Source organism: Oncorhynchus gorbuscha, linkage group LG03, assembly GCF_021184085.1.
Source record: "Oncorhynchus gorbuscha isolate QuinsamMale2020 ecotype Even-year linkage group LG03, OgorEven_v1.0, whole genome shotgun sequence".
NCBI classification, from domain to species: Eukaryota; Metazoa; Chordata; class Actinopteri; order Salmoniformes; family Salmonidae; genus Oncorhynchus; species Oncorhynchus gorbuscha.
This window is the reverse complement of record NC_060175.1, coordinates 48,092,983-48,116,090: the sequence shown is the minus strand read 5'-3', so window position 1 is coordinate 48,116,090 and position 23,108 is coordinate 48,092,983. Positions and strand designations below refer to the sequence as shown.

Here is a 23,108-nt window from a genome sequence, read left to right as displayed (position 1 = left end):
TTATGGCACAGTCTATTCAGGCAAAAGGGACTTATACACTTACCTCGTAAAAAATGTGTCCTCAAAAGATCTCACTTAACCTCAACTTCAGGACAGAAGATGACATATAGATGAAAAAGATGACACTAGCTACAGTGCCTTGCGAAAGTATTCGGCCCCCTTGAACTTTGCGACCTTTTGCCATATTTCAGGCTTCAAACATAAAGATATAAAACTGTATTTTTTGTGAAGAATCAACAACAAGTGGGACACAATCATGAAGTGGAACGACATTTATTGGATATTTCAAACTTTTTTAACAATTCAAAAACTGAAAAATTGGGCGTGCAAAATTATTCAGCCCCTTTACTTTCAGTGCAGCAAACTCTCTCCAGAAGTTCAGTGAGGATCTCTGAATGATCCAATGTTGACCTAAATGACTAATGATGATAAATACAATCCACCTGTGTGTAATCAAATCTCCGTATAAATGCACCTGCACTGTGATAGTCTCAGAGGTCCGTTAAAAGTGCAGAGAGCATTATGAAGAAAAAAAAAAGCGCGGCCCACGCTTGGATTGCGTCCTACCTGACAGGTCGCTCCTACCAGGTGGCGTGGCGAGAATCTGTCTCCTCACCACGCGCTCTCACCACTGGTGTCCCCCAGGGCTCTGTTCTAGGCCCTCTCCTATTCTCGCTATACACCAAGTCACTTGGCTCTGTCATAACCTCACATGGTCTCTCCTATCATTGCTATGCAGACGACACACAATTAATCTTCTCCTTTCCCCCTTCTGATGACCAGGTGGCGAATCGCATCTCTGCATGTCTGGCAGACATATCAGTGTGGATGACGGATCACCACCTCAAGCTGAACAAGCTGAACTGCTCTTCCTCCCGGGGAAGGACTGCCCGATGATCTGCCATCTTCCTCCATTGTGTCCTCCTCCCAGGGGAACCTTGGATCTGGACCAAACTGTCGTCCATGACATCAAGGCGGTCCCGCCATTCATGCTCTACAACATCCGGTTGACCCTGCCTCACACAGGAAGCGGCGCAGGTCCTAATCCAGGCACTTGTCATCTCCCGTCTGGATTACTGCAACTCGCTGTTGGCTGGGCTCCCTGCCTGTGCCATTAAACCCCTACAACTCATCCAGAACGCCGCAGCCCGTCTAGTGTTCAACCTTCCCAAGTTCTCTCACGTCACCCCGCTCCTCCGCTCTCTCCACTGGCTTCCAGTTGAAGCTCGCATCCGCTACAAGACCATGGTGCTTGCCTACGGAGCTGTGAGGGGAACGGCACCTCAGTACCTCCAGGCTCTGATCAGGCCCTACACCCAAATAAGGGCACTGCGTTCATCCACCTCTGGCCTGCTCGCCTCCCTACCACTGAGGAAGTACAGTTCCCGCTCAGCTCAGTCAAAACTGTTCGCTGCTCTGGCTCCCCAATGGTGGAACAAACTCCCTCACGACGCCAGGACAGCGGAGTCAATCACCACCTTCCGGAGACACCTGAAACCCCACCTCTTTAAGGAATACCTAGGATAGGATAAAGTAATCCTTCTCACCCCCCTCCCCCCCCTTAAAATATTTAGATGCACTATTGTAAAGTGGTTGTTCCACTGGATGTCATAAGGTGAATGCACCAATTTGTAAGTCGCTCTGGATAAGAGCGTCTGCTAAATGACTTAAATGTAAATGTAAATGAAGAACAAGGAACACACCAGGCAGGTCCAAGATACTGTTGTGAAGAAGTTTAAAGCCGGATTTGGATACAAAAAGATTTCCCAAGCTTTAAACATCCCAAGGAGCACTGTGCAAGCGATACTATTGAAATGGAAGGAGTATCAGACCACTGCAAATCTACCAAGACCTGGCCGTCCTTCTAAACTTTCAGCTCATACAAGGAGAAGACTGATCAGAGATGCAGCCAAGAGGCCCATGATCACTCTGGATGAACTGCAGAGATCTACAGCTAAGGTGGGAGACTCTGTCCATAGGACAACAATCAGTCGTATATTGCACAAATCTGGCCTTTATGGAAGAGTGGCAAGAAGAAAGCCATTTCTTAAAGATATCCATAAAAAGTGTTGTTTAAAGTTTGCCACAAGCCACCTGGGAGACACACCAAACATGTGGAAGAAGGTGCTCTGGTCAGATGAAACCAAAATTGAACTTTTTGGCAACAATGCAAAATGTTATGTTTGGCGTAAAAGCAACACAGCTCATCACCCTGAACACCATCCCCACTGTCAAACATGGTGGTGGCAGCATCATGGTTTGGGCCTGCTTTTCTTCAGCAGGGACAGGGAAGATGGTTAAAATTGATGGGAAGATGTATGGAGCCAAATACAGGACCATTCTGGAAGAGAACCTGATGGAGTCTGCAAAAGACCTGAGACTGGGACGGAGATTTGTCTTCCAACAAGACAATGATCCAAAACATAAAGCAAAATCTACAATGGAATGGTTCAAAAATAAACATATCCAGGTGTTAGAATGGCCAAGTCAAAGTCCAGACCTGAATCCAATCGAGAATCTGTGGAAAGAACTGAAAACTGCTGTTCACAAATGCTCTCCATCCAACCTCACTGAGCTCGAGCTGTTTTGCAAGGAGGAATGGGAAAAAATGTCAGTCTCTCGATGTGCAAAACTGATAGAGACATACCCCAAGCGACTTACAGCTGTAATCGCAGCAAAAGTTGGCGCTACAAAGTATTAACTTAAATGGGCTGAATAATTTTGCACACCCAATTTTTCAGTTTTTGATTTGTTAAAAAAGTTTGAAATATCCAATAAATGTCGTTCCACTTCATGATTTATGTCCCACTTGTTGATTCTTCACAAAAAAATACAGTTTTATATCTTTGTTTGAAGCCTGAAATGTGGCAAAAGGTCGCAAAGTTCAAGGGGGCCGAATACTTTCACAAGGCACTGTATATTATTGGATACTAAACTCAGCAAAAAAGAAACGTCCTCTCACTGTCAACTGCGTTTATTATGTGTAAATATTTGTATGAACAATTAAGTACTGCAGTGCATCTCCTCCTCATGGCCTGCACCAGATTTGCCAGTTGTTGCTGTGAGATGTTACCCCACTCTTCCACCAAGGCACCTGCAAGTTCCCGGACATTTCTGGGGGGAATGGCCCAAGCCCCCATCCTCCGATCCAACAGGTCCCAGCCGTGCTCAATGGGATTGAGATGCTGCCTCTTCTCTGGCCATGGCAGAACACTGACATTCCTGTCTTGCAGGAAATCACACACAGAAAGAGCAATATGGCTGGTGGCATTGTCATGCTGGAGGGTCATGTCAGGATGAGCCTGCAGGAAGGGTACCACATGAGGGAGGAGGATGTCTTCCCTGTAACGCATAGCGTTGAGATTGCCTACAATGACAACAAGTTCAGTCGATGACGGACACCGCCCCAGACCATGACGGACCCTCCACTTCCAAATCGATCCGCGAATCCGACCATCACCCCTGGTGAGACAAAACCGCGACTCGTCAGTGAAGAGCACTTTTTGCCAGTCCTGTCTGGTCCAGCGACGGTAGGTTTCTGCCCATAGGCAACGCTGTTGCCGGTGATGTCTGGTGAGGACCTGCCTTACAACAGGCTTACAAGCCCTCAGTCCAGCCTGTCTCAGCCTATTGCGGACAGTCTGAACACTGATGGAGGGATTGTGCGTTCCTGGTGTAACTCGGGCAGTTGTTACCATCCTGGACCTGTCCCGCAGGTGTGATGTTCGGATGTACCGATCCTGTGCAGGTGTTGTTACACGTGGTCTGTCACTGCGAGGACGATCAGCTGTCCATCCTGTCCCTCTGTAGCGCTGTCTTAGGCGTCTCACTGTATGGACATTGCACCATCTGGTCACATCTGCAGTCCTCATGCCTCCTTGCAGCATGCCTAAGGCACGTTTACGCAGATGAGCAGGGACCCTGGGCATCTTTCTTTTGGTGCTTTTCAGAGTCAGTAGAAAGACATCTTTAGTGTCCTAAGTTTTCATAACTGTGACCTTAATTGCCTACCGTTTGTAAGCTGTTAGTGTCTTAAGGACCTTTTCACAGGTGCATGTTCATTAATTGTTTATGGTTCAATGAACAAGCATGGGAAACAGTGTTTAAACCCATTACAATGAAGATCTGGGAAGATATTTGGATTTTTACGAATGATCTTCGAAAGACAGTTTCTTTTGTTGTTGAGTTTATAATTGGATAAAATTGCAGAGGTGTGACTAAATGACAGCAAACATATTCAAGAGCAGAAAAATGTCTCAGGGTTGACAAACTGGTGTCTGAGTAATGCCCTGTGTACTTATGGAGAAAAGGCAATGTGTCATTCAGTACACAGATAAAGTTGTCTGACGACTCAAACAGAATTCTTCCGAATTGCAAATAGTCTGGGTAGCCATTTTATTAGATGTTCAGGAGTCTTATGGCTTGGGGGTAGAAGCTGGTAAGAAGCCTCTTGGACCTAGACTTGGCGCTCCGTGACCGCTTGCCATGCGGTAGCAGAGAGAATAGTCTATAACTAGGGTGGCTGGGGTCTTTGACAATTTTTAGGGCCTTCCTAACACTGCCTGGTATAGAGGTCCTGGATGGCAGGAAGCTTGGCCCCCAGTGATGTACTGGGCCGTACGCACCACCCTCTGTAGTGCCTTGCGGTCAGAGGCCGAGCAGTTGCCATACGAGGCAGTGATGCAACCAGTCAGGATACTCTCGATAGTGCGACTGTAGAACATTTTGATGATCTGAGGACCCATGCCAAATCTTTTCAGTCTCCTAGGGGGGAAAAGGTGTTATCATGCCCTCTTCATGACTGTCTTGGTGTGCTTGGGCCATGTTAGTCTGTTGGTGATGTGGACAGCAAGGAACTTGAGGAGGAGCTCGCAACCTGCTCCACTATAGCCCCTTCGATGAGAACAGGGGTGTGCTCGGTCCTCCTTTTCCTGTAGTCCACAATCATCTCCTTAGTCTTGATCACGTTGAGGGAGAAGTTATTCTCCTGGCACCACACGGCCAGGTCTCTGACCTCCTCCCTATCGGCTCTCTTGTCGTTGTCAGTTATCAGACATACCGCTGTTGTGTCATCGGCCAATTTAATGATGCTGTTGGAGTCGTGCAGTCATGAGTGAACAGGGAGTACAGGAGGGGACTGAGCACACACCCCTGAGGGGCCCCTGTGTTGAGGATCAGCGTGGTGAATGTGTTGTCACCTAGCCTTACCACCTGTGGGCGGCCCGTCAGAAAGTCCAGGATCCAGTTACAGAGCGAGGTGTTTAGTCCCAGGGTCCTTAGCTTATTGATGATCTTTGAGGGCACCATGGTATTTAACGCTGAGCTGTACTCAATGAATAGCGTTCTCACATAGGTGTTCCTTTTGTCCAGGTTTGAAAGGACAGTATGGAGTGAAATAGAGATTGCATAATCTGTAGATCTGTTAGGGCGGTATGAAAATTGGAGTGGGTCTATGGTTTCTGGGATAATGGTGTTGATGAGAGCAATGACCCACATTTCAAAGCACTTCATGGCTACAGATGTGAGTGCTACGGGTTGGTAGTCATTTAGACAGCCAACCTTAGTGTTCTTGGGCACAGGGTCTATGGTGGTCTGCTTAAAACATGTTGCCATTACAGACTCGGACAGGGAGAGGTTGAAAATGTTAGTGAAGACACTTGCCAGTTGGTCAGTTCTTGCTCGCAGTACACGTCCTGGTAATCCGTCTGGCCGTGCGGCCTTGTGAATGTTGACCTGTTTAAAGGTCTTACTCACACCGGCTGCGGAGAGCGTGATCACACAGTCGTCCGGAACAGCTGGTGCCCTCATGCATGTTTCAGTGTTATTTGCCTCGAAGCGAGCATAGAAGTAGTTTAGCTCATCTGGTAGGCTCGTGTCACTGGACAGCTCTCAGCTGTGCTTCCCTTTGTAGTCTGTAATGGTCTGCAAGCCCTGCCACATCTGACGAGCGTCGGAACCAGTGTAGTACGATTCGATCTTAGTCCTGTACACTTTGCCTGTTTGTTGGTTCGTCGGAGGGCATAGCGGGATTTCTTATAAGCTTCGAGTTAGAGTCCTTGAAAGGGGCAGCTCTAGCCTTTAGCTCAGTGCGGATGTTGCCTGTAATCCATGGCTTCTGGTTGGGGTATGTACGTGCGGTCACTGTGGGGACGACGTCAGCGATGCACTTATTGATGAAGCCAATGAAGAATCCCGGAACATATTCCAGTCTTGTGCTAGCAAAACAGTCCTGTAGCTTAGCATCTGCTTCATCTGACCACTTTTTTTATTGATCTCATACTTGAGTAAAAGTAAAGATACCTTAATAGAAAATTAGTAAACATGAAAGTCACCCAGTAAAATACTACTTGAGTAAAAGTCTAAAAGTATTTGGTTTTAAATATACTTAAGTATCAAAAGTAAATCTAGTTGCTAAAATATGTAAGTATTAAAAGTAAAAGTAACAATAATTTAAAATTCCTTATATTAAGCAAACCAGACAGCGCAATTGTATTTATATTTACATATAGCCAGGGTCACACTCCAACACTCCTACATCATTTACAAACAAAGCATTTGTATTTAGTGAGTCCACCAGATCATAGGCAGTAGAGATGACCAGGGATGTTCTCTTGATAAGTGTGCGAATTGGACCATTTTCTGTCCTGCTAAGCATTCAAAATGTAACTAATTATTTTGGCTGTCAGGGATGTATGGAGTAAAAAGTACCACATTTTCTTTAGGAATGTAGTGAAGTAAAAAAAAATGTAAAAATATATGTATTAAAGTAAAGTACAGATACCCCCAAAAACTACTTAAGTATTTTTACACCACTGGCTACATACTTCAGTTTTTGACATCACAACGATGGCAGTCTCAATGAAGGGTATTGGACAAAATAAAGTAATTAACGATTGAGTCATCTCTAACCAATCAGAGTATCAAAGACAATGACAACTTTTCAAACTGCCGTTTTACCTGAGGTGCGTGCAGTTCACTTGAATGTTTGCTACGTACCGAACGGTTTGTACTAAGTGAAATGTTCTCAAAACATTCTTGTAAATTCTTGAACAGACTTTGAGGTGCGTTTGCTCCCATTTGGTGGGTGTGGCTTGCAGCAATGAGTGACATATTTAAAGGGCAGTAGCCATGCTGACAAGAGTTCCCTAACCTCTAAGATTTTCAACTGATCGTTCAGTACAACACCATTTCTGTTCAATTGAATGTCCCAGGATGTACAAACATACTGAACGCAGCCCAAATGGAAAGGGGATATATAGTCAGTTGCACAACGCATATAACACAACCCCTCTGAATCAGAGAGCTGTGGGGGGCTGCTTTAATCAACGTTCAATGGCGCAGTTGTTGAGGAGGTTAACTGCCTTGCAGCGACTCAGATCCAGACTTAATGGTTGAGTTCGGAATGGCATTACATAAAATGAGTTAACTCTGCTCACCCGGGGCACCAGGTCATGAAAAACAAACTTGACCATTGTGGAGAGGAAACGAATGTCCATGGGCGTGGTGTAGCGATTGGCCGGAGAAATTAGTTTGTGTAGCCAGGCAACAGATAAGGGGCAAAAATATAACCTTTCATAGGCAATAGAGAGACTCTATTGAGACATATATTTAGAGAGTTAGTCCAACTTTTTGAATTGTTTGTATTTTCAAATTCTAGACATTCAGTTACATAGCATTGTATTCTCCGTGTAATAATAATGGGGAGCTAACATGGCTGCCATAGAATGTTGAAGTGTCATGTAAATGCTTCATAATGCAGAACCCGCACTGGTCCAACTCTCACGGCTCTGCAGGGACTAACTACTACATTGTCAATCTGCAGAATTCTGAGAGGAATACCAGACTTTTTTATATTTTTTATTAGCCACATATTTAATCTCTCCGTTCTGCTATAGGCCACAGGTTAGTCTGTTTTCTTAAGAAAAGGTCCCTTAGGAAGGCAGAGAAATCCCAATTCTAGTATTAGTTAGTGAAGTAATAATATCATTGGTACATTGGCTTTTAAGTAGTCTACAGTTTTGAAACCCTGTTAAATCTGACTTGCCATGGAAACATATTTTGTAATACCCATAGCATCACATTAAAAAAAATATTCCTGCAATTCTCTTTATTTGATGAGATAAAAACCCATCACATCTGTTCATAAAAGTACATTTTTACGTGACCACATTAGAATTTGAAGCCGCATGAAAACTTGGTGTCAACTTCTGTCTTCAAATAGGGTAACATAGTAACTCATCTTTGTTCTGTTAAACTGTGTTTGCATTGTTATGTAATGTGTTGATGTCCAGTAGGCATTTGCACGAGTTCATCTCATTTACAAGAGGAGGGAACCTTGCAGATTGAGCCCTCTGACTGTCTCTCGCTGTTTGCTCTCTTGTATTTGTGCAACACTTTTTTCACAGCGGATGGTTTTTCACTGCGGCGTAATCTCTGAGACAAAGGCTTTTCCTGAAACATGAGGGCCTTGGGCCTGTCCTGTATTCATGCTGCTGTTACTGTACTTTGTGAAATACAACCAAATGTCCATGTAATATAGACGGGTCAGACATGGATTACAGCTCCATGTGGTTTTCTTGGCTGATTTGCGCTGTGAAATGGTTTTTCTTGTGATTTGGGCCTTGTTTCTTCCTCTGTCCACAGCGCTTCTTTCTCCAGCCTGCCTGTGTGGAACAAAAGATTAGCAGCCAGGAAATGCCCCAGCCAATCAGCTGCAGCCTTACATCATGCCAGTGAGAGCAGGCCACTCACAGCCTGGCTTCTATCCTAGCAGCCCATCGGCCAGCCTGGAGAGCCGTGGCTATGCTCTGAGCAGGGTGAGGACTTAGAGGGCTGTTTGTCCTCCATGTTTTAACAAGCATTGACATATAACACACTGAGTTTGTTAGCCATGCATCCACAGAGGTAAGCTTGATTTTTTATTATTTCACTTCCTCTTTGATAAGCTACCAGCTACTGTATATGTTATGTGCCTCAGGAATACAGGTTTGTCTCATGGAGAGAGAAGGGGGGAGAGAGCCTGCTAGTCCCTAGAACACAGGAGTGGAGCCTGGCAGGAGAGCAGAGCACAGCAGGCTGCCTCTCCTCTGCTGACTATATGTCTCTGGTCACATAGGGGATCAGCCTGTCTTCATTCCTTTGTACAGAATATACCATGGCAAGAGGAATATATCCCTTTTGCAATAAGGCACAGGATTGATCAGTTTGGTTAGGTTGTTGTTGGGTTGTAAGGGTTTATGACTGTGTCACAGGCCTGTACATTCAAAATGGAAGGTGTGGGGAGGGGAGAGGGCCGTAGCAGGGCGAGAGAACATTCATTAGGGGATCCCAGTGGATTTAACAGATGGTAAAGAGACAGCTCAGCAATGACAGCACAGCAAGAATGATTTAGGCCTCAGAGTGGTATTAGTGCATGGCACTACTTTTAATCTTACACCCTCCAAGCAGGAAGTAGTCAATCAAGATGAACTATGATGGCTGTACAGTCAGGGTGTTTTTCCAGACTACGGTTTATAACAATGGATCGTATTCACATTCTTGTTTTAGCATGTTGAATCATTGAACACGTTTCGTCTGGGTTTAAACCAACATATATAGTACTGTTTTTCTTAACAACTAGCTGAAATAAAATGTCTCCGAATGTTAGATTATATGCCTCAACAGTTTAGTATCTGGTGAGAAAATCTGCCTAATGGTATTTTTCAGTTCACAGCTTTCTCTTTGCTTTGGAGTGGCATCCATTTCAGAGAGCTTCCCCTTTCTGTGCCTCGGGTCTAGACACTCTGGGTGTTTGTATGTGAAGCCTGATGAAGGGAAGCAAGGCTGCTTCAGACAGAGCCTTGGACAAAAGTATAGAATTATCCCAAAAAGGATATGAGAATCTCTACGTCTCTAGTGGAACTCATAGAATTTGCACACATAGACGAATGCGGTATGTTGGCAGATGTTTTGACAACAACCATGCAAAATGTTTGTCTGGCATGTAACGTCAACTGCCTCAAATTGAATTGCCTGAAAAACAGCTTCTATTACCAGGCCATCAGACTGTTTAACAGCCATCACTAGCCATCTACCAGGTGATACACACTCACTCACACAAAACACACACCTCATACTCACAAACGCATGCAGCAAAGCCTACTCACACACATAGCCAATGCTGCTGTCCCATGTTATAGAGACTTTAAACCACTGGACACTTTCGGTTTCACACGAAACAAGAAAACCATGTCATGCTGGCACTCATTTTTAGTTATTCACCATACCTGAGTAGTCTGACCTTTCCTAATGACCTTCACCTTGTTCAGATTAATTCTCCATGTTAAACCATCATTGTTTTTGTCCATTATGATCTTAATGGAGGCATTAGTATTTATTTAACTACAAATAGAGATCTGGTAGAAATAAATAAGTAATAGCAATACCACTGTTGGTTAAAAGTATAGACACATTGTTAAGGTCCAAGCCCTTAAGGATTTATTTGACCAGAGGTAATGCCAGTAGGAAAGTATTGGACAGGGAAAAGGGTGTTGGCACTGGCTGCATGTTCTTCAGTCTAAACCACAGCCGTCCATTTTGATTCCTGAGGCCTGTGACATTTTCAGCCCTGTCTTTGTAAGGCCCTTCCTGCATTCCTGTGAGCCGTCTACTGGTAAGCTGTGTGTGCTTTCTACAGCAGCTTGCCTCAGCCGGAGCCGTGTGTGTGCAGTGTGCTCAGCAGGCAGGGAGGGAATGTCTTCAAAATGGACGCCATACACACTGCCTCAGAGCCGTGGAGGAAGAGGGAGGGAATCTGATACGCTCCCTCTAAGCCTGTGTAACTGCATCCCCCATGTTTTAGAAAATGCACACAGCCAGTGAGGGCTATATGGACTTTGAGGGACTTGGTTGCAGAGGTTTTGTGAGAGTGAGGAGAAATCCTCTCTGCATTGCAGCACTGTGTCTGAGAAAAGAGGGGAGAAGATAGCCTGTGTGGCACACTAAGCCGGGCGCCCAATCAGGCAACTCCTCCGTGTGGCGCACAAACCAATCAGAAGCCCACAGCTGAGGTTAAAGATTGACAATCGCAGAGAGAGCAGCAGGAAGAGCAAGGCCCTTCTGGAAAATTCTGCTTTGTCTCATCCCCCACCGGCCTCACTAATTGAAAAAAAAAAAAACCTGAAGAATTCTGTGCGTAAAGAGGAAAAAGGTATGCTGTCAATTTCCTACATTGAAGCATGGGTTTTGTGTCAAGAGAGGGTATGGGAGGGGTGATATCACTATATTCATGAAAATAATGTATTTTCTGCAATGCTTTAACAACAGGAAGGGGTGTTGTTGGAAGATTGGGAGGCATTGATTTATTGTGTTTATTGTGTGTATCACTGTTCTCTCCCTCTGCTCTCCTGGCCTGTGGAGGAGGGGATGTAGCTGAGGGAGAAAATCTCTGTCTTTGCTGACAGGTTATGTCAGAGGTGGAGGCCAGTAAAGCCAATGCTCTGTCACTGCAGATGTAGCTGTCATTTTCTACCCGAGATGGAGAGGAGAACTAAGACAGAGAGGGGGGGATAGAGAGGTGGTGGAAAAGGGACTACATTTGCTGCTCTAACAAGGAGCTGCTATCTTTGTATCCTGCACTCTCGCATTTTAATTATGCTGCTCTCCCCAAGAGCTAAATAAAAAGCTTTTGAAATGGAACCCATCTGAGCTGTGAGACAGTAGCTTGTGCCTTGGCGTCAAAGAAAATGGCTGAAATAAGGGGATCGACACATTTGGTGTCTGAATAACAAGGAGGTTGATGTTGAGCTGATACTGATTAAAACAGTGGCTTTCCCACAAGAAAGTACTGTTTAAATTCACAGAAGTTTGCATTTACATGATGCACATGCATAGGGCTGGGGCTATGTTTGTGCAAGACAAAGAAACAGGAATGTTCGAGTCGCTTCTTTCTTGAGGGATATGATGCGCATGAGTGTGATGTTGCATTTTAGGGGGGTTTTGGGACTGTGGATAGTTCCATTATAGAGGGCATTGTAGTCACCATGCAGTTGTAGAGCAGATGGTTCTCCATTGCACCTGCCTCAGTTCAGCCTTGACCCATATCTCTCAGAAGTCTCATTCATGGGACCCAAGGGTGGTGGGCTCAGGATCCATGGGTGACAGGAAGGAGAAGATCTATTGAGTTTAATGCATGATTGTTTTTCAAGTCATGTTGAAACTAGGGCACATTTAGCTGTTGGTTACAAACCAGTAAATTACATACAGTCCCATCCATGCCCAGTCATTTACAGTAGATGAGATGTCTGTATAATTTGTTAATCTGAGAAATCCCCTTTTAGCCTCACAGCCTGGTCTCAAAGACTAGACGTAACATAATAAACACAAACCTCTTGACACTCAAATTAGTATGATATGGTTACATAAGACAGAAGGTTACTTTAAGCTGCAATGTTTAAGTTTTTGAGCAACCTGACCAAATTCACATAGAATGGTGAGTTATAGATATGTCATTCTCATTGAAAGCAAATCTAAGAAGTGGTAGATCTGTTCTATGTACCCCATATCTATGCGTCCTGTGCTTAAGTTTCATTTTTGCATCTTTTGTACACCAGATTCAAACATTGGTTATGGAAAATGTATTTCACAGTGGTTTAGATGATACATTGATTCTGTATACGATACTTGCTTATTTTTGTCACATAAACTGAAATTAGGAAAACTATTAGAATTTTAGCAACCAGGAAATGGTGCAGCGATTTCTGCAGTGTGTTTTTAAGGCTGGTCAGGGTGGGTGGGTGTATAACGTGAATGTCTAGCAACCCAAAGGTTGCGTGTTCGAATCTTATCAGCTAACCTTAAACCCTAACCCAAGCCACCTAGCTAATGTTAGCCACAACTAATTGGAATTCGTAACATATCATATGTTTTGCAAATTCATAACATATTGTACAAATTGCAATTCATAACATATTGGAGGAATTATACTTCGTAACATATCATACAAAATGGATGAGTCTTGGGGCGGCAGGTAGCTGGTTAGAGTGTTGGGCCATTAACTGAAAGGTTTCTAGATCAAATCCCCAAGCTGATACTGTAAACATCTGTCGTTATTCCCCATAACAAGGCAGTTAACCCACTGTTCCTAGGCCGTCATTGTAAATAATAATTTGTTCTTAACTTTGACTTGCCTGGTTTAATAAAAAAAAATAAAAAATGGACATCCATAAATTAATACATACCATATGGAATGTAGCATATCATATATCAATTGGAGTGTCCCGGATTTACATTTACTATGTTACGTCTACCCCTGAGTCCAGGTTGGACATCAATGCATAAGTGTGGGTTCACAGGTAAATAGGATTCAACACAATTATATGAAATACATGGCTTCACAAAAGCATGTCTAATCCCTGAGACATTGTTCCAATGAGACAATGACAGATGATTGGTACCTTTTTTTGACCAGAAGTTGTTTTGAAGATGGGGAGAAGTACAGTGAAATCGGAAAGTATTCAGACCCCTTCCCTTTTTCCACATTTTGTTACATTACAGCCTTATTCTAAAATTGATTAAATACACACAATACCCCATAATGACAAAGCAAAAACAGTTCAAAACAAATAAAACAACAAATACCTTATTTTTATAACTATTCAGATCCTTTCCTGTGAGACTCGAAATTGAGCTCAGGTGCATCCTGTTTCCATTGGTCATCCTTGAGATGTTTCTACAACTTGATTGGAGTTCACCTGCGGAAAATTAAATTGATTGGACATGATTATACAGTGGGGCAAAAAATTATTTAGTCAGCCACCAATTGTGCAGGTTCTCCCACTTAAAAAGATGAGAGGCCTGTAATTTATCACAGGTACACTTCAACTATGACAGACAATGAGAAAAAAATCCTGAAAATCACATTGTAGGATTTTTATGAATTTATTTGCAAATTATGGTGGAAAAAAAGTATTTGGTCAATAACAAACAAGCAAGATTTCTGTCTCTCACAGACCTGTAACTTCTTCTTTAAGAGGCTCCTCTGTCCTCCACTCATTACCTGTATTAATGGCACCTGTTTGAACTTGTTATCAGAATAAAAGACACCTGTCCACAACATCAAACAGTCACACTCCAAACTCCACTATGGCCAAGACCAAAGAGCTGTCAAAGGACACCAGAAACAAAATTGCAGACCTGCACCAAGCTGGGGAGACTGAATCTGCAATAGGTAAGCAGCTTGGTTTGAAGAAATCAACTGTGGGAGCAATTATTAGGAAATGGAAGACATACAAGACCACTGATAATCTCCCTCGATCTGGGGCTCCACGCAAGATCTCACCCCGTGAGGTCAAAATGATCACAAGAACGGTGAGCCAAAATCCCAGAACCACACGGGGGGACCTAGTGAATGACCTGCAGAGAGCTGGGACCAAAGTAACAAAGCCTACCACCAGTAACACACTATGCCGCCAGGGACTCAAATCCTGCAGTGCCAGACGTGTCCCCCTGCTTAAGCCAGTACATGTCCAGGCCCGTCTGAAGTTTGCTAGAGAGCATTTGGATGATACAGAAGAAGATTGGGAGAATGTCATATGGTCAGATGAAACCAAAATATAACTTTTTGGTAGAAACTCAACTCGTCGTGTTTGGAGGACAAAGAATGTTTTTCTGTAAAGGGAACAGGACGACTGATCCGTGTAAAGGAAAGAATGAATGGGGCCATGTATCGTGAGATTTTGAGTGAAAACCTCCTTCCATCAGCAAGGGCATTGAATATGAAACGTGGCTGTGTCTTTCAGCATGACAATGATCCCAAACACACCGCCCGGGCAATGAAGGAGTGGCTTCGTAAGAAGCATTTCAAGGTCCTGGAGTGGCCTAGCCAGTCTCCAGGTCTCAACCCCATAGAAAATCTTTGGAGGGAGTTGAAAGTCCGTGTTGCCCAGCAACAGCCCCAAAACATCACTGCTCTAGAGGAGATCGCCATGGAGGAATGGGTCAAAATACCAGCAACAGTGTGTGAAAACCTTGTGAAGACTTACAGAAAACGTTTGACCTCTGTCATTGCCAACAAAGGGTATATAACAAGGTATTGAGAAACTTTTATTATTGACCAAATACTTATTTCCCACCATAATTTGCAAATAAATCTATTAAAAATCCTACAATGTGATTTTCTGGATTTTTTTCCTCATTTTGTCTATCATAGTTGAAGTGTACCTATGATGAAAATTACAGGCCTCTCTCATATTTTTAAGTGGGAGAACTTGCACAATTGGTGGCTGACTAAATACTTTTTTGCCTCACTGCATAAGGTCCTACAGTTGACAGTGCATGTCAGAGCAAAAACCAATTCATGAGGTCAAAGGGATTGTCCGTAGAGCTCCAAGACAGGATTGTGTCAAGGCACAGATCTGTGGAAGGGTACCAAAACATTTCTGCAGCATTGAAGGACCCGAAGAACAAAGTGGTCTCTATCATTCTTAAATGGAAGAAGTTTGGAACCACCTAGACTTCATAGAGCTGGCCGCCTGTCCAAACTGACTATTCATAGGAGAAGGGTCTTGGTCAGGGAGGTGACCAAGAATGCAATGGTCACTCTGAAAGAGCTCCAGAGTTCCTCTGTGGAGATGGGAGAACCTTCCAGAAGGACAACCATCTCTGCAGCACTCCACCAAATCAGGCCTTTATGGTAGAGTGGCCAGACGGAAGACACTCCTCCGTAAAAGGCATGACAGCCCGCTTGGTGTTTGCCGAAAGGCACCTAAAGGACTCTAACCATGAAAACAAGATTCTCTGATCTAATGAAACCAAGATTGAACTCTTGGCCTGAATGCCAAGCTGGAAACCTGGCACCATCCCAACGGTGAAGCATGGTGGTGGCAGCATCATGCTGTTGGGGATGTTGTTCAGTGGTAGGGACTGGATGACTAGTCAGGATCGGGGGAAAGATGAACAGAGCAAAATACAGAGAGATTATTGATGAAAACCTGCTCCGGAGCGCTCAGGACCTCAGACGGGTGAAGGTTCACCTTCCAACAGGACAATGACCCTAAGCACGCAGCCAAGACAATGCAGTTGTCATGTTTTGTCATTTATTATCTTGTCTTGTCCCTGTGCTTCCCATTCTATTCGTTTCCCTCTGCTGGTCTTATTAGGTTCTTTCCCTCTTTCTATCCCTCTCTCTCCCCCTCCCTCTCTCACTCTCTCGCTCTCTCTTCTCTCTATCGTTCCGTTCCTGCTCCCAGCTGTTCCTATTCCCCTAATCAATCATTTAGTCTTCCCACACCTGTTCCCGATCCTTTCCCCTGATTAGAGTCCCTATTTCTTCCTTTGTGTTCCGTTCCTGTCCTGTCGGTTCCTTGTCTAGAATTCACCGTGCTGTGTTTGTGTATCGCCCTGTCGTGTCGTGTTTTCCTCAGATGCTGCGTGGTGAGCAGGTGTCTGAGTCTGTCTGGTTCAAGTGCCTTCCCGAGGCAACCTGCTGTTCACCTGCTGTTCAAGATCGAGTCTCCAGTTTGTCCTCGTCATTTCGAGTGAAAGTTGTGTTTTTTGTTTGTATTTACTTTACTGGATTAAAGACCCTGTTTTCGCCAAGTCGCTTTTGGGTCCTCTTTCACCTGCATGACAGAAGGAACCGACCCATCCCTCCCGTTTCTTCTGTCCCTACTTCTCAGGAGGAACCTGGCGATTTGACAGGAGTGCCGGAGGAATATCATGATCTGCGCACGGTCTTCAGTCGGTCCCGAGCCAACTCCCTTCCTCCTCACCGGTCGTATGATTGTAGTATTGATCTCCTTCCGGGGACCACTCCTCCTCGGGGTAGACTATACTCTCTGTCGGCTCCCGAACGTAAGGCTCTCGAGGATTATTTGTCTGTGTCTCTTGACGCCGGTACCATAGTGCCTTCTTCCTCTCCGGCCGGGGCGGGGTTCTTTTTTGTTAAGAAGAAGGACGGTACTCTGCGCCCCTGCGTGGATTATCGAGGGCTGAATGACATAACGGTTAAGAATCGTTATCCGCTTCCCTTATGTCATCAGCCTTCGAGATTCTGCAGGGAGCCAGGTGCTTTACTAAGTTGGACCTTCGTAACGCTTACCATCTCGTGCGCATCAGAGAGGGGGACGAGTGGAAAACGGCGTTTAACACTCCGTTAGGGCATTTTGAGTACCGGGTTCTGCCGTTTGGTCTCGCCAATGCGCCAGCTGTTTTTCAGGCATTAGTTAATGATGTTCTGAGAGACATGCTGAACATCTTTGTTTTTGTCTATCTTGGCGATATCCTGATTTTTTCACCGTCACTCGAGATTCATGTTCAGCACGTTCGACGTGTTCTACAGCGCCTTTTAGAGAATTGTCTCTACGTAAAGGCTGAGAAGTGCTCTTTTCATGTCTCCTCCGTTACTTTTCTCGGTTCCGTTATTTCCGCTGAAGGCATTCAGATGGATTCCGCTAAGGTCCAAGCTGTCAGTGATTGGCCCGTTCCAAGGTCACGTGTCGAGTTGCAGCGCTTTTTAGGTTTCGCTAATTTCTATCGGCGTTTCATTCGTAATTTCGGTCAAGTTGCTGCCCCTCTCACAGCTCTTACTTCTGTCAAGACGTGTTTTAAGTGGTCCGGTTCCGCCCAGGGAGCTTTTGATCTTCTAAAAGAACGTTTTACGTCCGCTCCTATCCTCGTTACTCCTGACGTCACTAGACAATTCATTGTCGAGGTTGGCGCTTCAGAGGTAGGCGTGGGAGCCATTCTATCCCAGCGCTTCCAGTCTGACGATAAGGTTCATCCTTGCGCTTATTTTTCTCATCGCCTGTCGCCATCTGAGCGCAACTATGATGTGGGTAACCGTGAACTGCTCGCCATCCGCTTAGCCCTAGGCGAATGGCGACAGTGGTTGGAGGGGGCGACCGTTCCTTTTGTCGTTTGGACAGACCATAAGAACCTTGAGTACATCCGTTCTGCCAAACGACTTAATGCCCGTCAAGCTCGTTGGGCGTTGTTTTTCGCTCGTTTCGAGTTTGTGATTTCTTACCGTCCGGGTAGCAAGAACACCAAGCCTGATGCCTTATCCCGTCTGTTTAGTTCTTCTGTGGCTTCTACTGATCCCGAGGGGATTCTTCCTTATGGGCGTGTTGTCGGGTTAACAGTCTGGGGAATTGAAAGACAGGTTAAGCAAGCACTCACGCACACTGCGTCGCCGCGCGCTTGTCCTAGTAACCTCCTTTTCGTTCCTGTTTCCACTCGTCTGGCTGTTCTTCAGTGGGCTCACTCTGCCAAGTTAGCTGGTCATCCCGGTGTTCGAGGCACTCTTGCGTCTATTCGCCAGCGCTTTTGGTGGCCGACTCAGGAGCGTGACACGCGCCGTTTCGTGGCTGCTTGTTCGGACTGCGCGCAGACTAAGTCGGGTAACTCTCCTCCTGCCGGTCGTCTCAGACCGCTCCCCATTCCTTCTCGACCATGGTCTCACATCGCCCTAGACTTCATTACCGGTCTGCCTTTGTCTGCGGGGAAGACTGTGATTCTTACGGTTGTCGATAGGTTCTCTAAGGCGGCACATTTCATTCCCCTCGCTAAACTTCCTTCCGCTAAGGAGACGGCACAAATCATTATCGAGAATGTATTCAGAATTCATGGCCTCCCGTTAGACGCCGTTTCAGACAGAGGCCCGCAATTCACGTCACAGTTTTGGAGGGAGTTCTGTCGTTTGATTGGTGCGTCCGTCAGTCTCTCTTCCGGGTTTCATCCCCAGTCTAACGGTCAAGCAGAGAGGGCCAATCAGACGATTGGTCGCATACTACGCAGCCTTTCTTTCAGAAACCCTGCGTCTTGGGCTGAACAGCTCCCCTGGGCAGAATACGCTCACAATTCGCTTCCTTCGTCTGCTACCGGGTTATCTCCGTTTCAGAGTAGTCTGGGTTACCAGCCTCCTCTGTTCTCATCCCAGCTTGCCGAGTCCAGCGTTCCCTCCGCTCAAGCGTTTGTCCAACGTTGTGAGCGCACCTGGAGGAGGGTGAGGTCTGCACTTTGCCGTTACAGGGCACAGACTGTGAGAGCCGCCAATAAACGCAGGATTAAGAGTCCAAGGTATTGTTGCGGCCAGAGAGTGTGGCTTTCCACTCGCAACCTTCCTCTTACGACAGCTTCTCGTAAGTTGACTCCGCGGTTCATTGGTCCGTTCCGTGTCTCCCAGGTCGTCAATCCTGTCGCTGTGCGACTGCTTCTTCCGCGACATCTTCGTCGCGTCCATCCTGTCTTCCATGTCTCCTGTGTTAAGCCCTTTCTTCGCACCCCGTTCGTCTTCCCTCCCCCTCCCGTCCTTGTCGAGAGCGCACCTATTTACAAGGTACATAAGATCATGGACATGCGTTCTCGGGACGGGGTCACCAATACTTAGTGGATTGGGAGGGTTACGGTCCTGAGGAGAGGAGTTGGGTTCCGTCTCGGGACGTGCTGGACCGTTCACTCATTGATGATTTCCTCCGTTGCCGCCAGGATTCCTCCTCGAGTGCGCCAAGAGGCGCTCGGTGAGTGGGGGTACTGTCATGTTTTGTCATTTATTATCTTGTCTTGTCCCTGTGCTTCCCATTCTATTCGTTTCCCTCTGCTGGTCTTATTAGGTTCTTTCCCTCTTTCTATCCCTCTCTCTCCCCTCCCTCTCTCACTCTCTCGCTCTCTCTTCTCTCTATCGTTCCGTTCCTGCTCCCAGCTGTTCCTATTCCCCTAATCAATCATTTAGTCTTCCCACACCTGTTCCCGATCCTTTCCCCTGATTAGAGTCCCTATTTCTTCCTTTGTGTTCCGTTCCTGTCCTGTCGGTTCCTTGTCTAGAATTCACCGTGCTGTGTTTGTGTATCGCCCTGTCGTGTCGTGTTTTCCTCAGATGCTGCGTGGTGAGCAGGTGTCTGAGTCTGTCTGGTTCAAGTGCCTTCCCGAGGCAACCTGCTGTTCACCTGCTGTTCAAGATCGAGTCTCCAGTTTGTCCTCGTCATTTCGAGTGAAAGTTGTGTTTTTTGTTTGTATTTACTTTACTGGATTAAAGACCCTGTTTTCGCCAAGTCGCTTTTGGGTCCTCTTTCACCTGCATGACAGCAGTGGTGGCTTTGGGACAAGTTTCTGAATGCATTTGAGTGGCCCAGCCAAAGCCCGGACTTGAACCCGATCTATCATCCGTGGAGAGACCTAAAAATAGCTGTGCAGTGACACTTCCCTTCCAACCTGACAGAGATTGAGAGGATCTGCAGAGAAGGATGGGAGAAACTCCCCAAATACAGGCGTGCCAAGCTTGTAGTGTCATACCCAAGAAGATGCGAGGCTGTAATCGCTGCCAAATGTGCTTTAACAAAGTACTGAGTAAAGGGTCTGAAAACTTATGTCATGTTTCAAATTTTTCCCCCAATAAATTAGCAAAATTGTCTAAAAACCTGTTTTTAGTTTGTCATTATGGAGTAAAAAACTATTTAATTCAGTTTAGAACAAGGCTGTAACGTAACAATATGTCAAGTCAAGGGGTCTGAATACTTTTTGAATGCACTGTATGTCTGTTATAAAAAAGGTTCTGGATTTTTGACACACAGATCAACTGTACTAGTTGTTCAGGCTTTGATCTTGTCCCATATTGATTACTGTCTGGTAATATGGTCAGGTGCAGCAAATGAAGACCTACTGTAGCAAAGCTGCAGCTGGCTCAAAACAAAGCAGCACGCCTTGCCCTTAAGTGTACACACAGAACTAACATCAACAACATACAGTACATGATAGTCTTTCATGGTTGATGACAAATTTACTTCTTCTCTTTGTCTTTTTAAGAAACATTTGTGTATTGAAAATGCCTAACCACTTGTATAATCTATTTGCATACACTTCAAATTGACATACAGTGGGGCAAAAAAGTATTTAGTCAGCCACCAATTGTGCAAGTTCTCCCACTTAAAAAGATGAGAGGCCTGTAATTGTCATCATAGGTACACTTCAACTATGACGGACAAAATTAGAATTTCTCCAGAAAATCATATTGTAGGATTTTTAATGAATTTATTTGCAAATTATGGTGGAAAATAAGTATTTGGTCAATAACAAAAGTTTATCTAAATACTTTGTAATATACCCTTTGTTGGCAATGACAGAGGTCAAACCTTTTCTGTAAGTCTTCACAAGGTTTTCACACACTGTTGCTGGTATTTTGCCCCATTCCTCCATGCAGATCTTCTCTAGAGCAGTGATGTTTTGGGGCTGTTGCTGGACAACACGGACTTTCAATTCCCTCCAAAGATTTTCTATGGGGTTGAGATCTGGAGACTGGCCACTCCGATGCCCGGACGGTGTGTTTGGGATCATTGTCATGCTGAAAGACCCAGCCACGTTTCATCTTCAATGCCCTTGCTGATGGAAGGAGGTTTTCACTCAAAATCTCACGATACATGGCCCCATTCAGTCTTTCCTTTACACGGATCAGTCGTCCTGGTCCCTTTGCAGAAAAACAGCCCCAAAGCATGATGTTTCCACCCCCATGCTTCACAATAGGTATGGTGTTCTTTGGATGCAACTCAGCATTCTTTGTCCTCCAAACACGACGAGTAGAGTTTTTACCAAAAGGTTATATTTTGGTTTCATCTGACCATATGACATTCTCCCAATCGTCTTCTGGATCATCCAAATGCTCTCTAGCAAACTTCAGACAGGCCTGGACACGTCTGGCACCGCAGGATTTGAGTCCCTGGCGGCGTAGTGTGTTACTGATGGTAGGCTTTGTTACTTTGGTCCCAGCTCTCTGCAGGTCATTCACTAGGACCCCCGTGTGGTTCTGGGATTTTGGCTCACCATTCTTGTGATCATTTTGACCCCACGGGGTGAGATCTTGCGTGGAGCCCCAGATCGAGGGAGATTATCAGTGGTCTTATATGTCTTATATGTCTTCCATTTCCTAATAATTGCTCCCACAGCTGATTTCTTCAAACCAAGCTGCTTACCTATTCCAAATTCAGTCTTCCCAGCCTGGTGCAGGCCTACAATTTTGTTTCTGGTGTCCTTTGACAGCTCTTCGGTCTTGGTCATAGTGGAGTTTGGAGTGTGACTGTTTGAGGTTGTGAACAGGTGTCTTTTATACTGATAACAAGTTCAAACAGGTGCCATTAATACAGGCAACGAGTGGAGGACAGAGGAGCCTCTTAAAGAAGAAGTTACAGGTCTGTGAGAGCCAGAAATCATGCTTGTTTGTAGGTGACCAAATACATATTTTCCACCATAATTTGCAAATAAATTCATAAAAAACCCTACAATGTGATTTTCTGGATTTTCTTTCTTCTCATTTTGTCTGTCATAGTTGAAGTGCACCTATGATGAAAATTACAGGCCTCTCTCATCTCGGGAGAACTTGTACAATTGGTGGCTGACTAAATACTTTTTTGCCCCACTGTACATAAAAGCAGAAATGTCACTGTGGTTTTCTTCACGAAACCCAAACCAAAAACCAATTTGAATGTGTCACTCAGTTATCTATAGAGCCCTATCATCGTGGAATGCTCTGCCACCAGAGGTTACTCTGGCAAAAAGCAAGTTTGATTTAAAAAACATATTGCGTCGCAGTGCCTCTCTTCGTTTAAAAAATCAAATCTAATTTAACTGTACCTTATTTAAGAATATAAAAAGGTAGAGTTGAAGTCGGAAGTTTACATACACCTTAGCCAAATACATTTAAACTCATTTTTTCACATTTCCTGACATTTAATCCTAGGACAAATTCCCCGTCTTAGGTCAGTTAGGATCACCGCGTTATTTTAAGAATGTGAAATGATTTATTTCAGATTTTATTTCTTTCATCACATCATTTTGCAACCTTTAATCACAGTGGGTTAGACGTTTACACACACTCAATAAATATTTGGTAGCATTGCCTTTAAACTGTTTTACTTGGGTCAAACGTTTTGGGTAGCCTTCCACAAGCTTCCCACAATAAGTTGGGTGAATTTTGGCCCATTCCTCCTGACAGAGCTGGTGTAAGTGATTCAGGTTTGAAGGACTTCTTGCTCGCACACGCTTTTTCAGTTCTGCCCACAAATGTTCTATAGGATTGAGGTCAGGGCTTTGTGATGGCCACTCCCGTACCTTGACTTTGTAGTCCTTAAGCCATTTTGCCACAA

The 23,108-nt window shown here is 44.9% G+C and overlaps 1 protein-coding gene across 6 annotated transcripts in view; it reads left to right on the top strand.

The window, feature by feature from the left end:
- Positions 1–8,394: 8,394 nt before the first annotated feature.
- LOC124031462 (protein kinase C-binding protein 1-like) overlaps positions 8,395–23,108 on the top strand; it is a 29,676-nt gene continuing 14,962 nt past the window's right edge. For 3 of the 6 annotated variants that reach the window (XM_046342713.1, XM_046342712.1, XM_046342708.1), the window contains exon 1: positions 8,395–8,904. In XM_046342713.1, the coding sequence (XP_046198669.1) occupies positions 8,891–8,904 (14 nt within the window). In that variant the 5' untranslated portion in view covers positions 8,395–8,890. Of the gene's footprint in view, positions 8,905–10,689; positions 11,189–23,108 lie in introns of those variants that run through there. The other 3 variants (XM_046342710.1, XM_046342711.1, XM_046342709.1) reach the window with 3 other exon arrangements.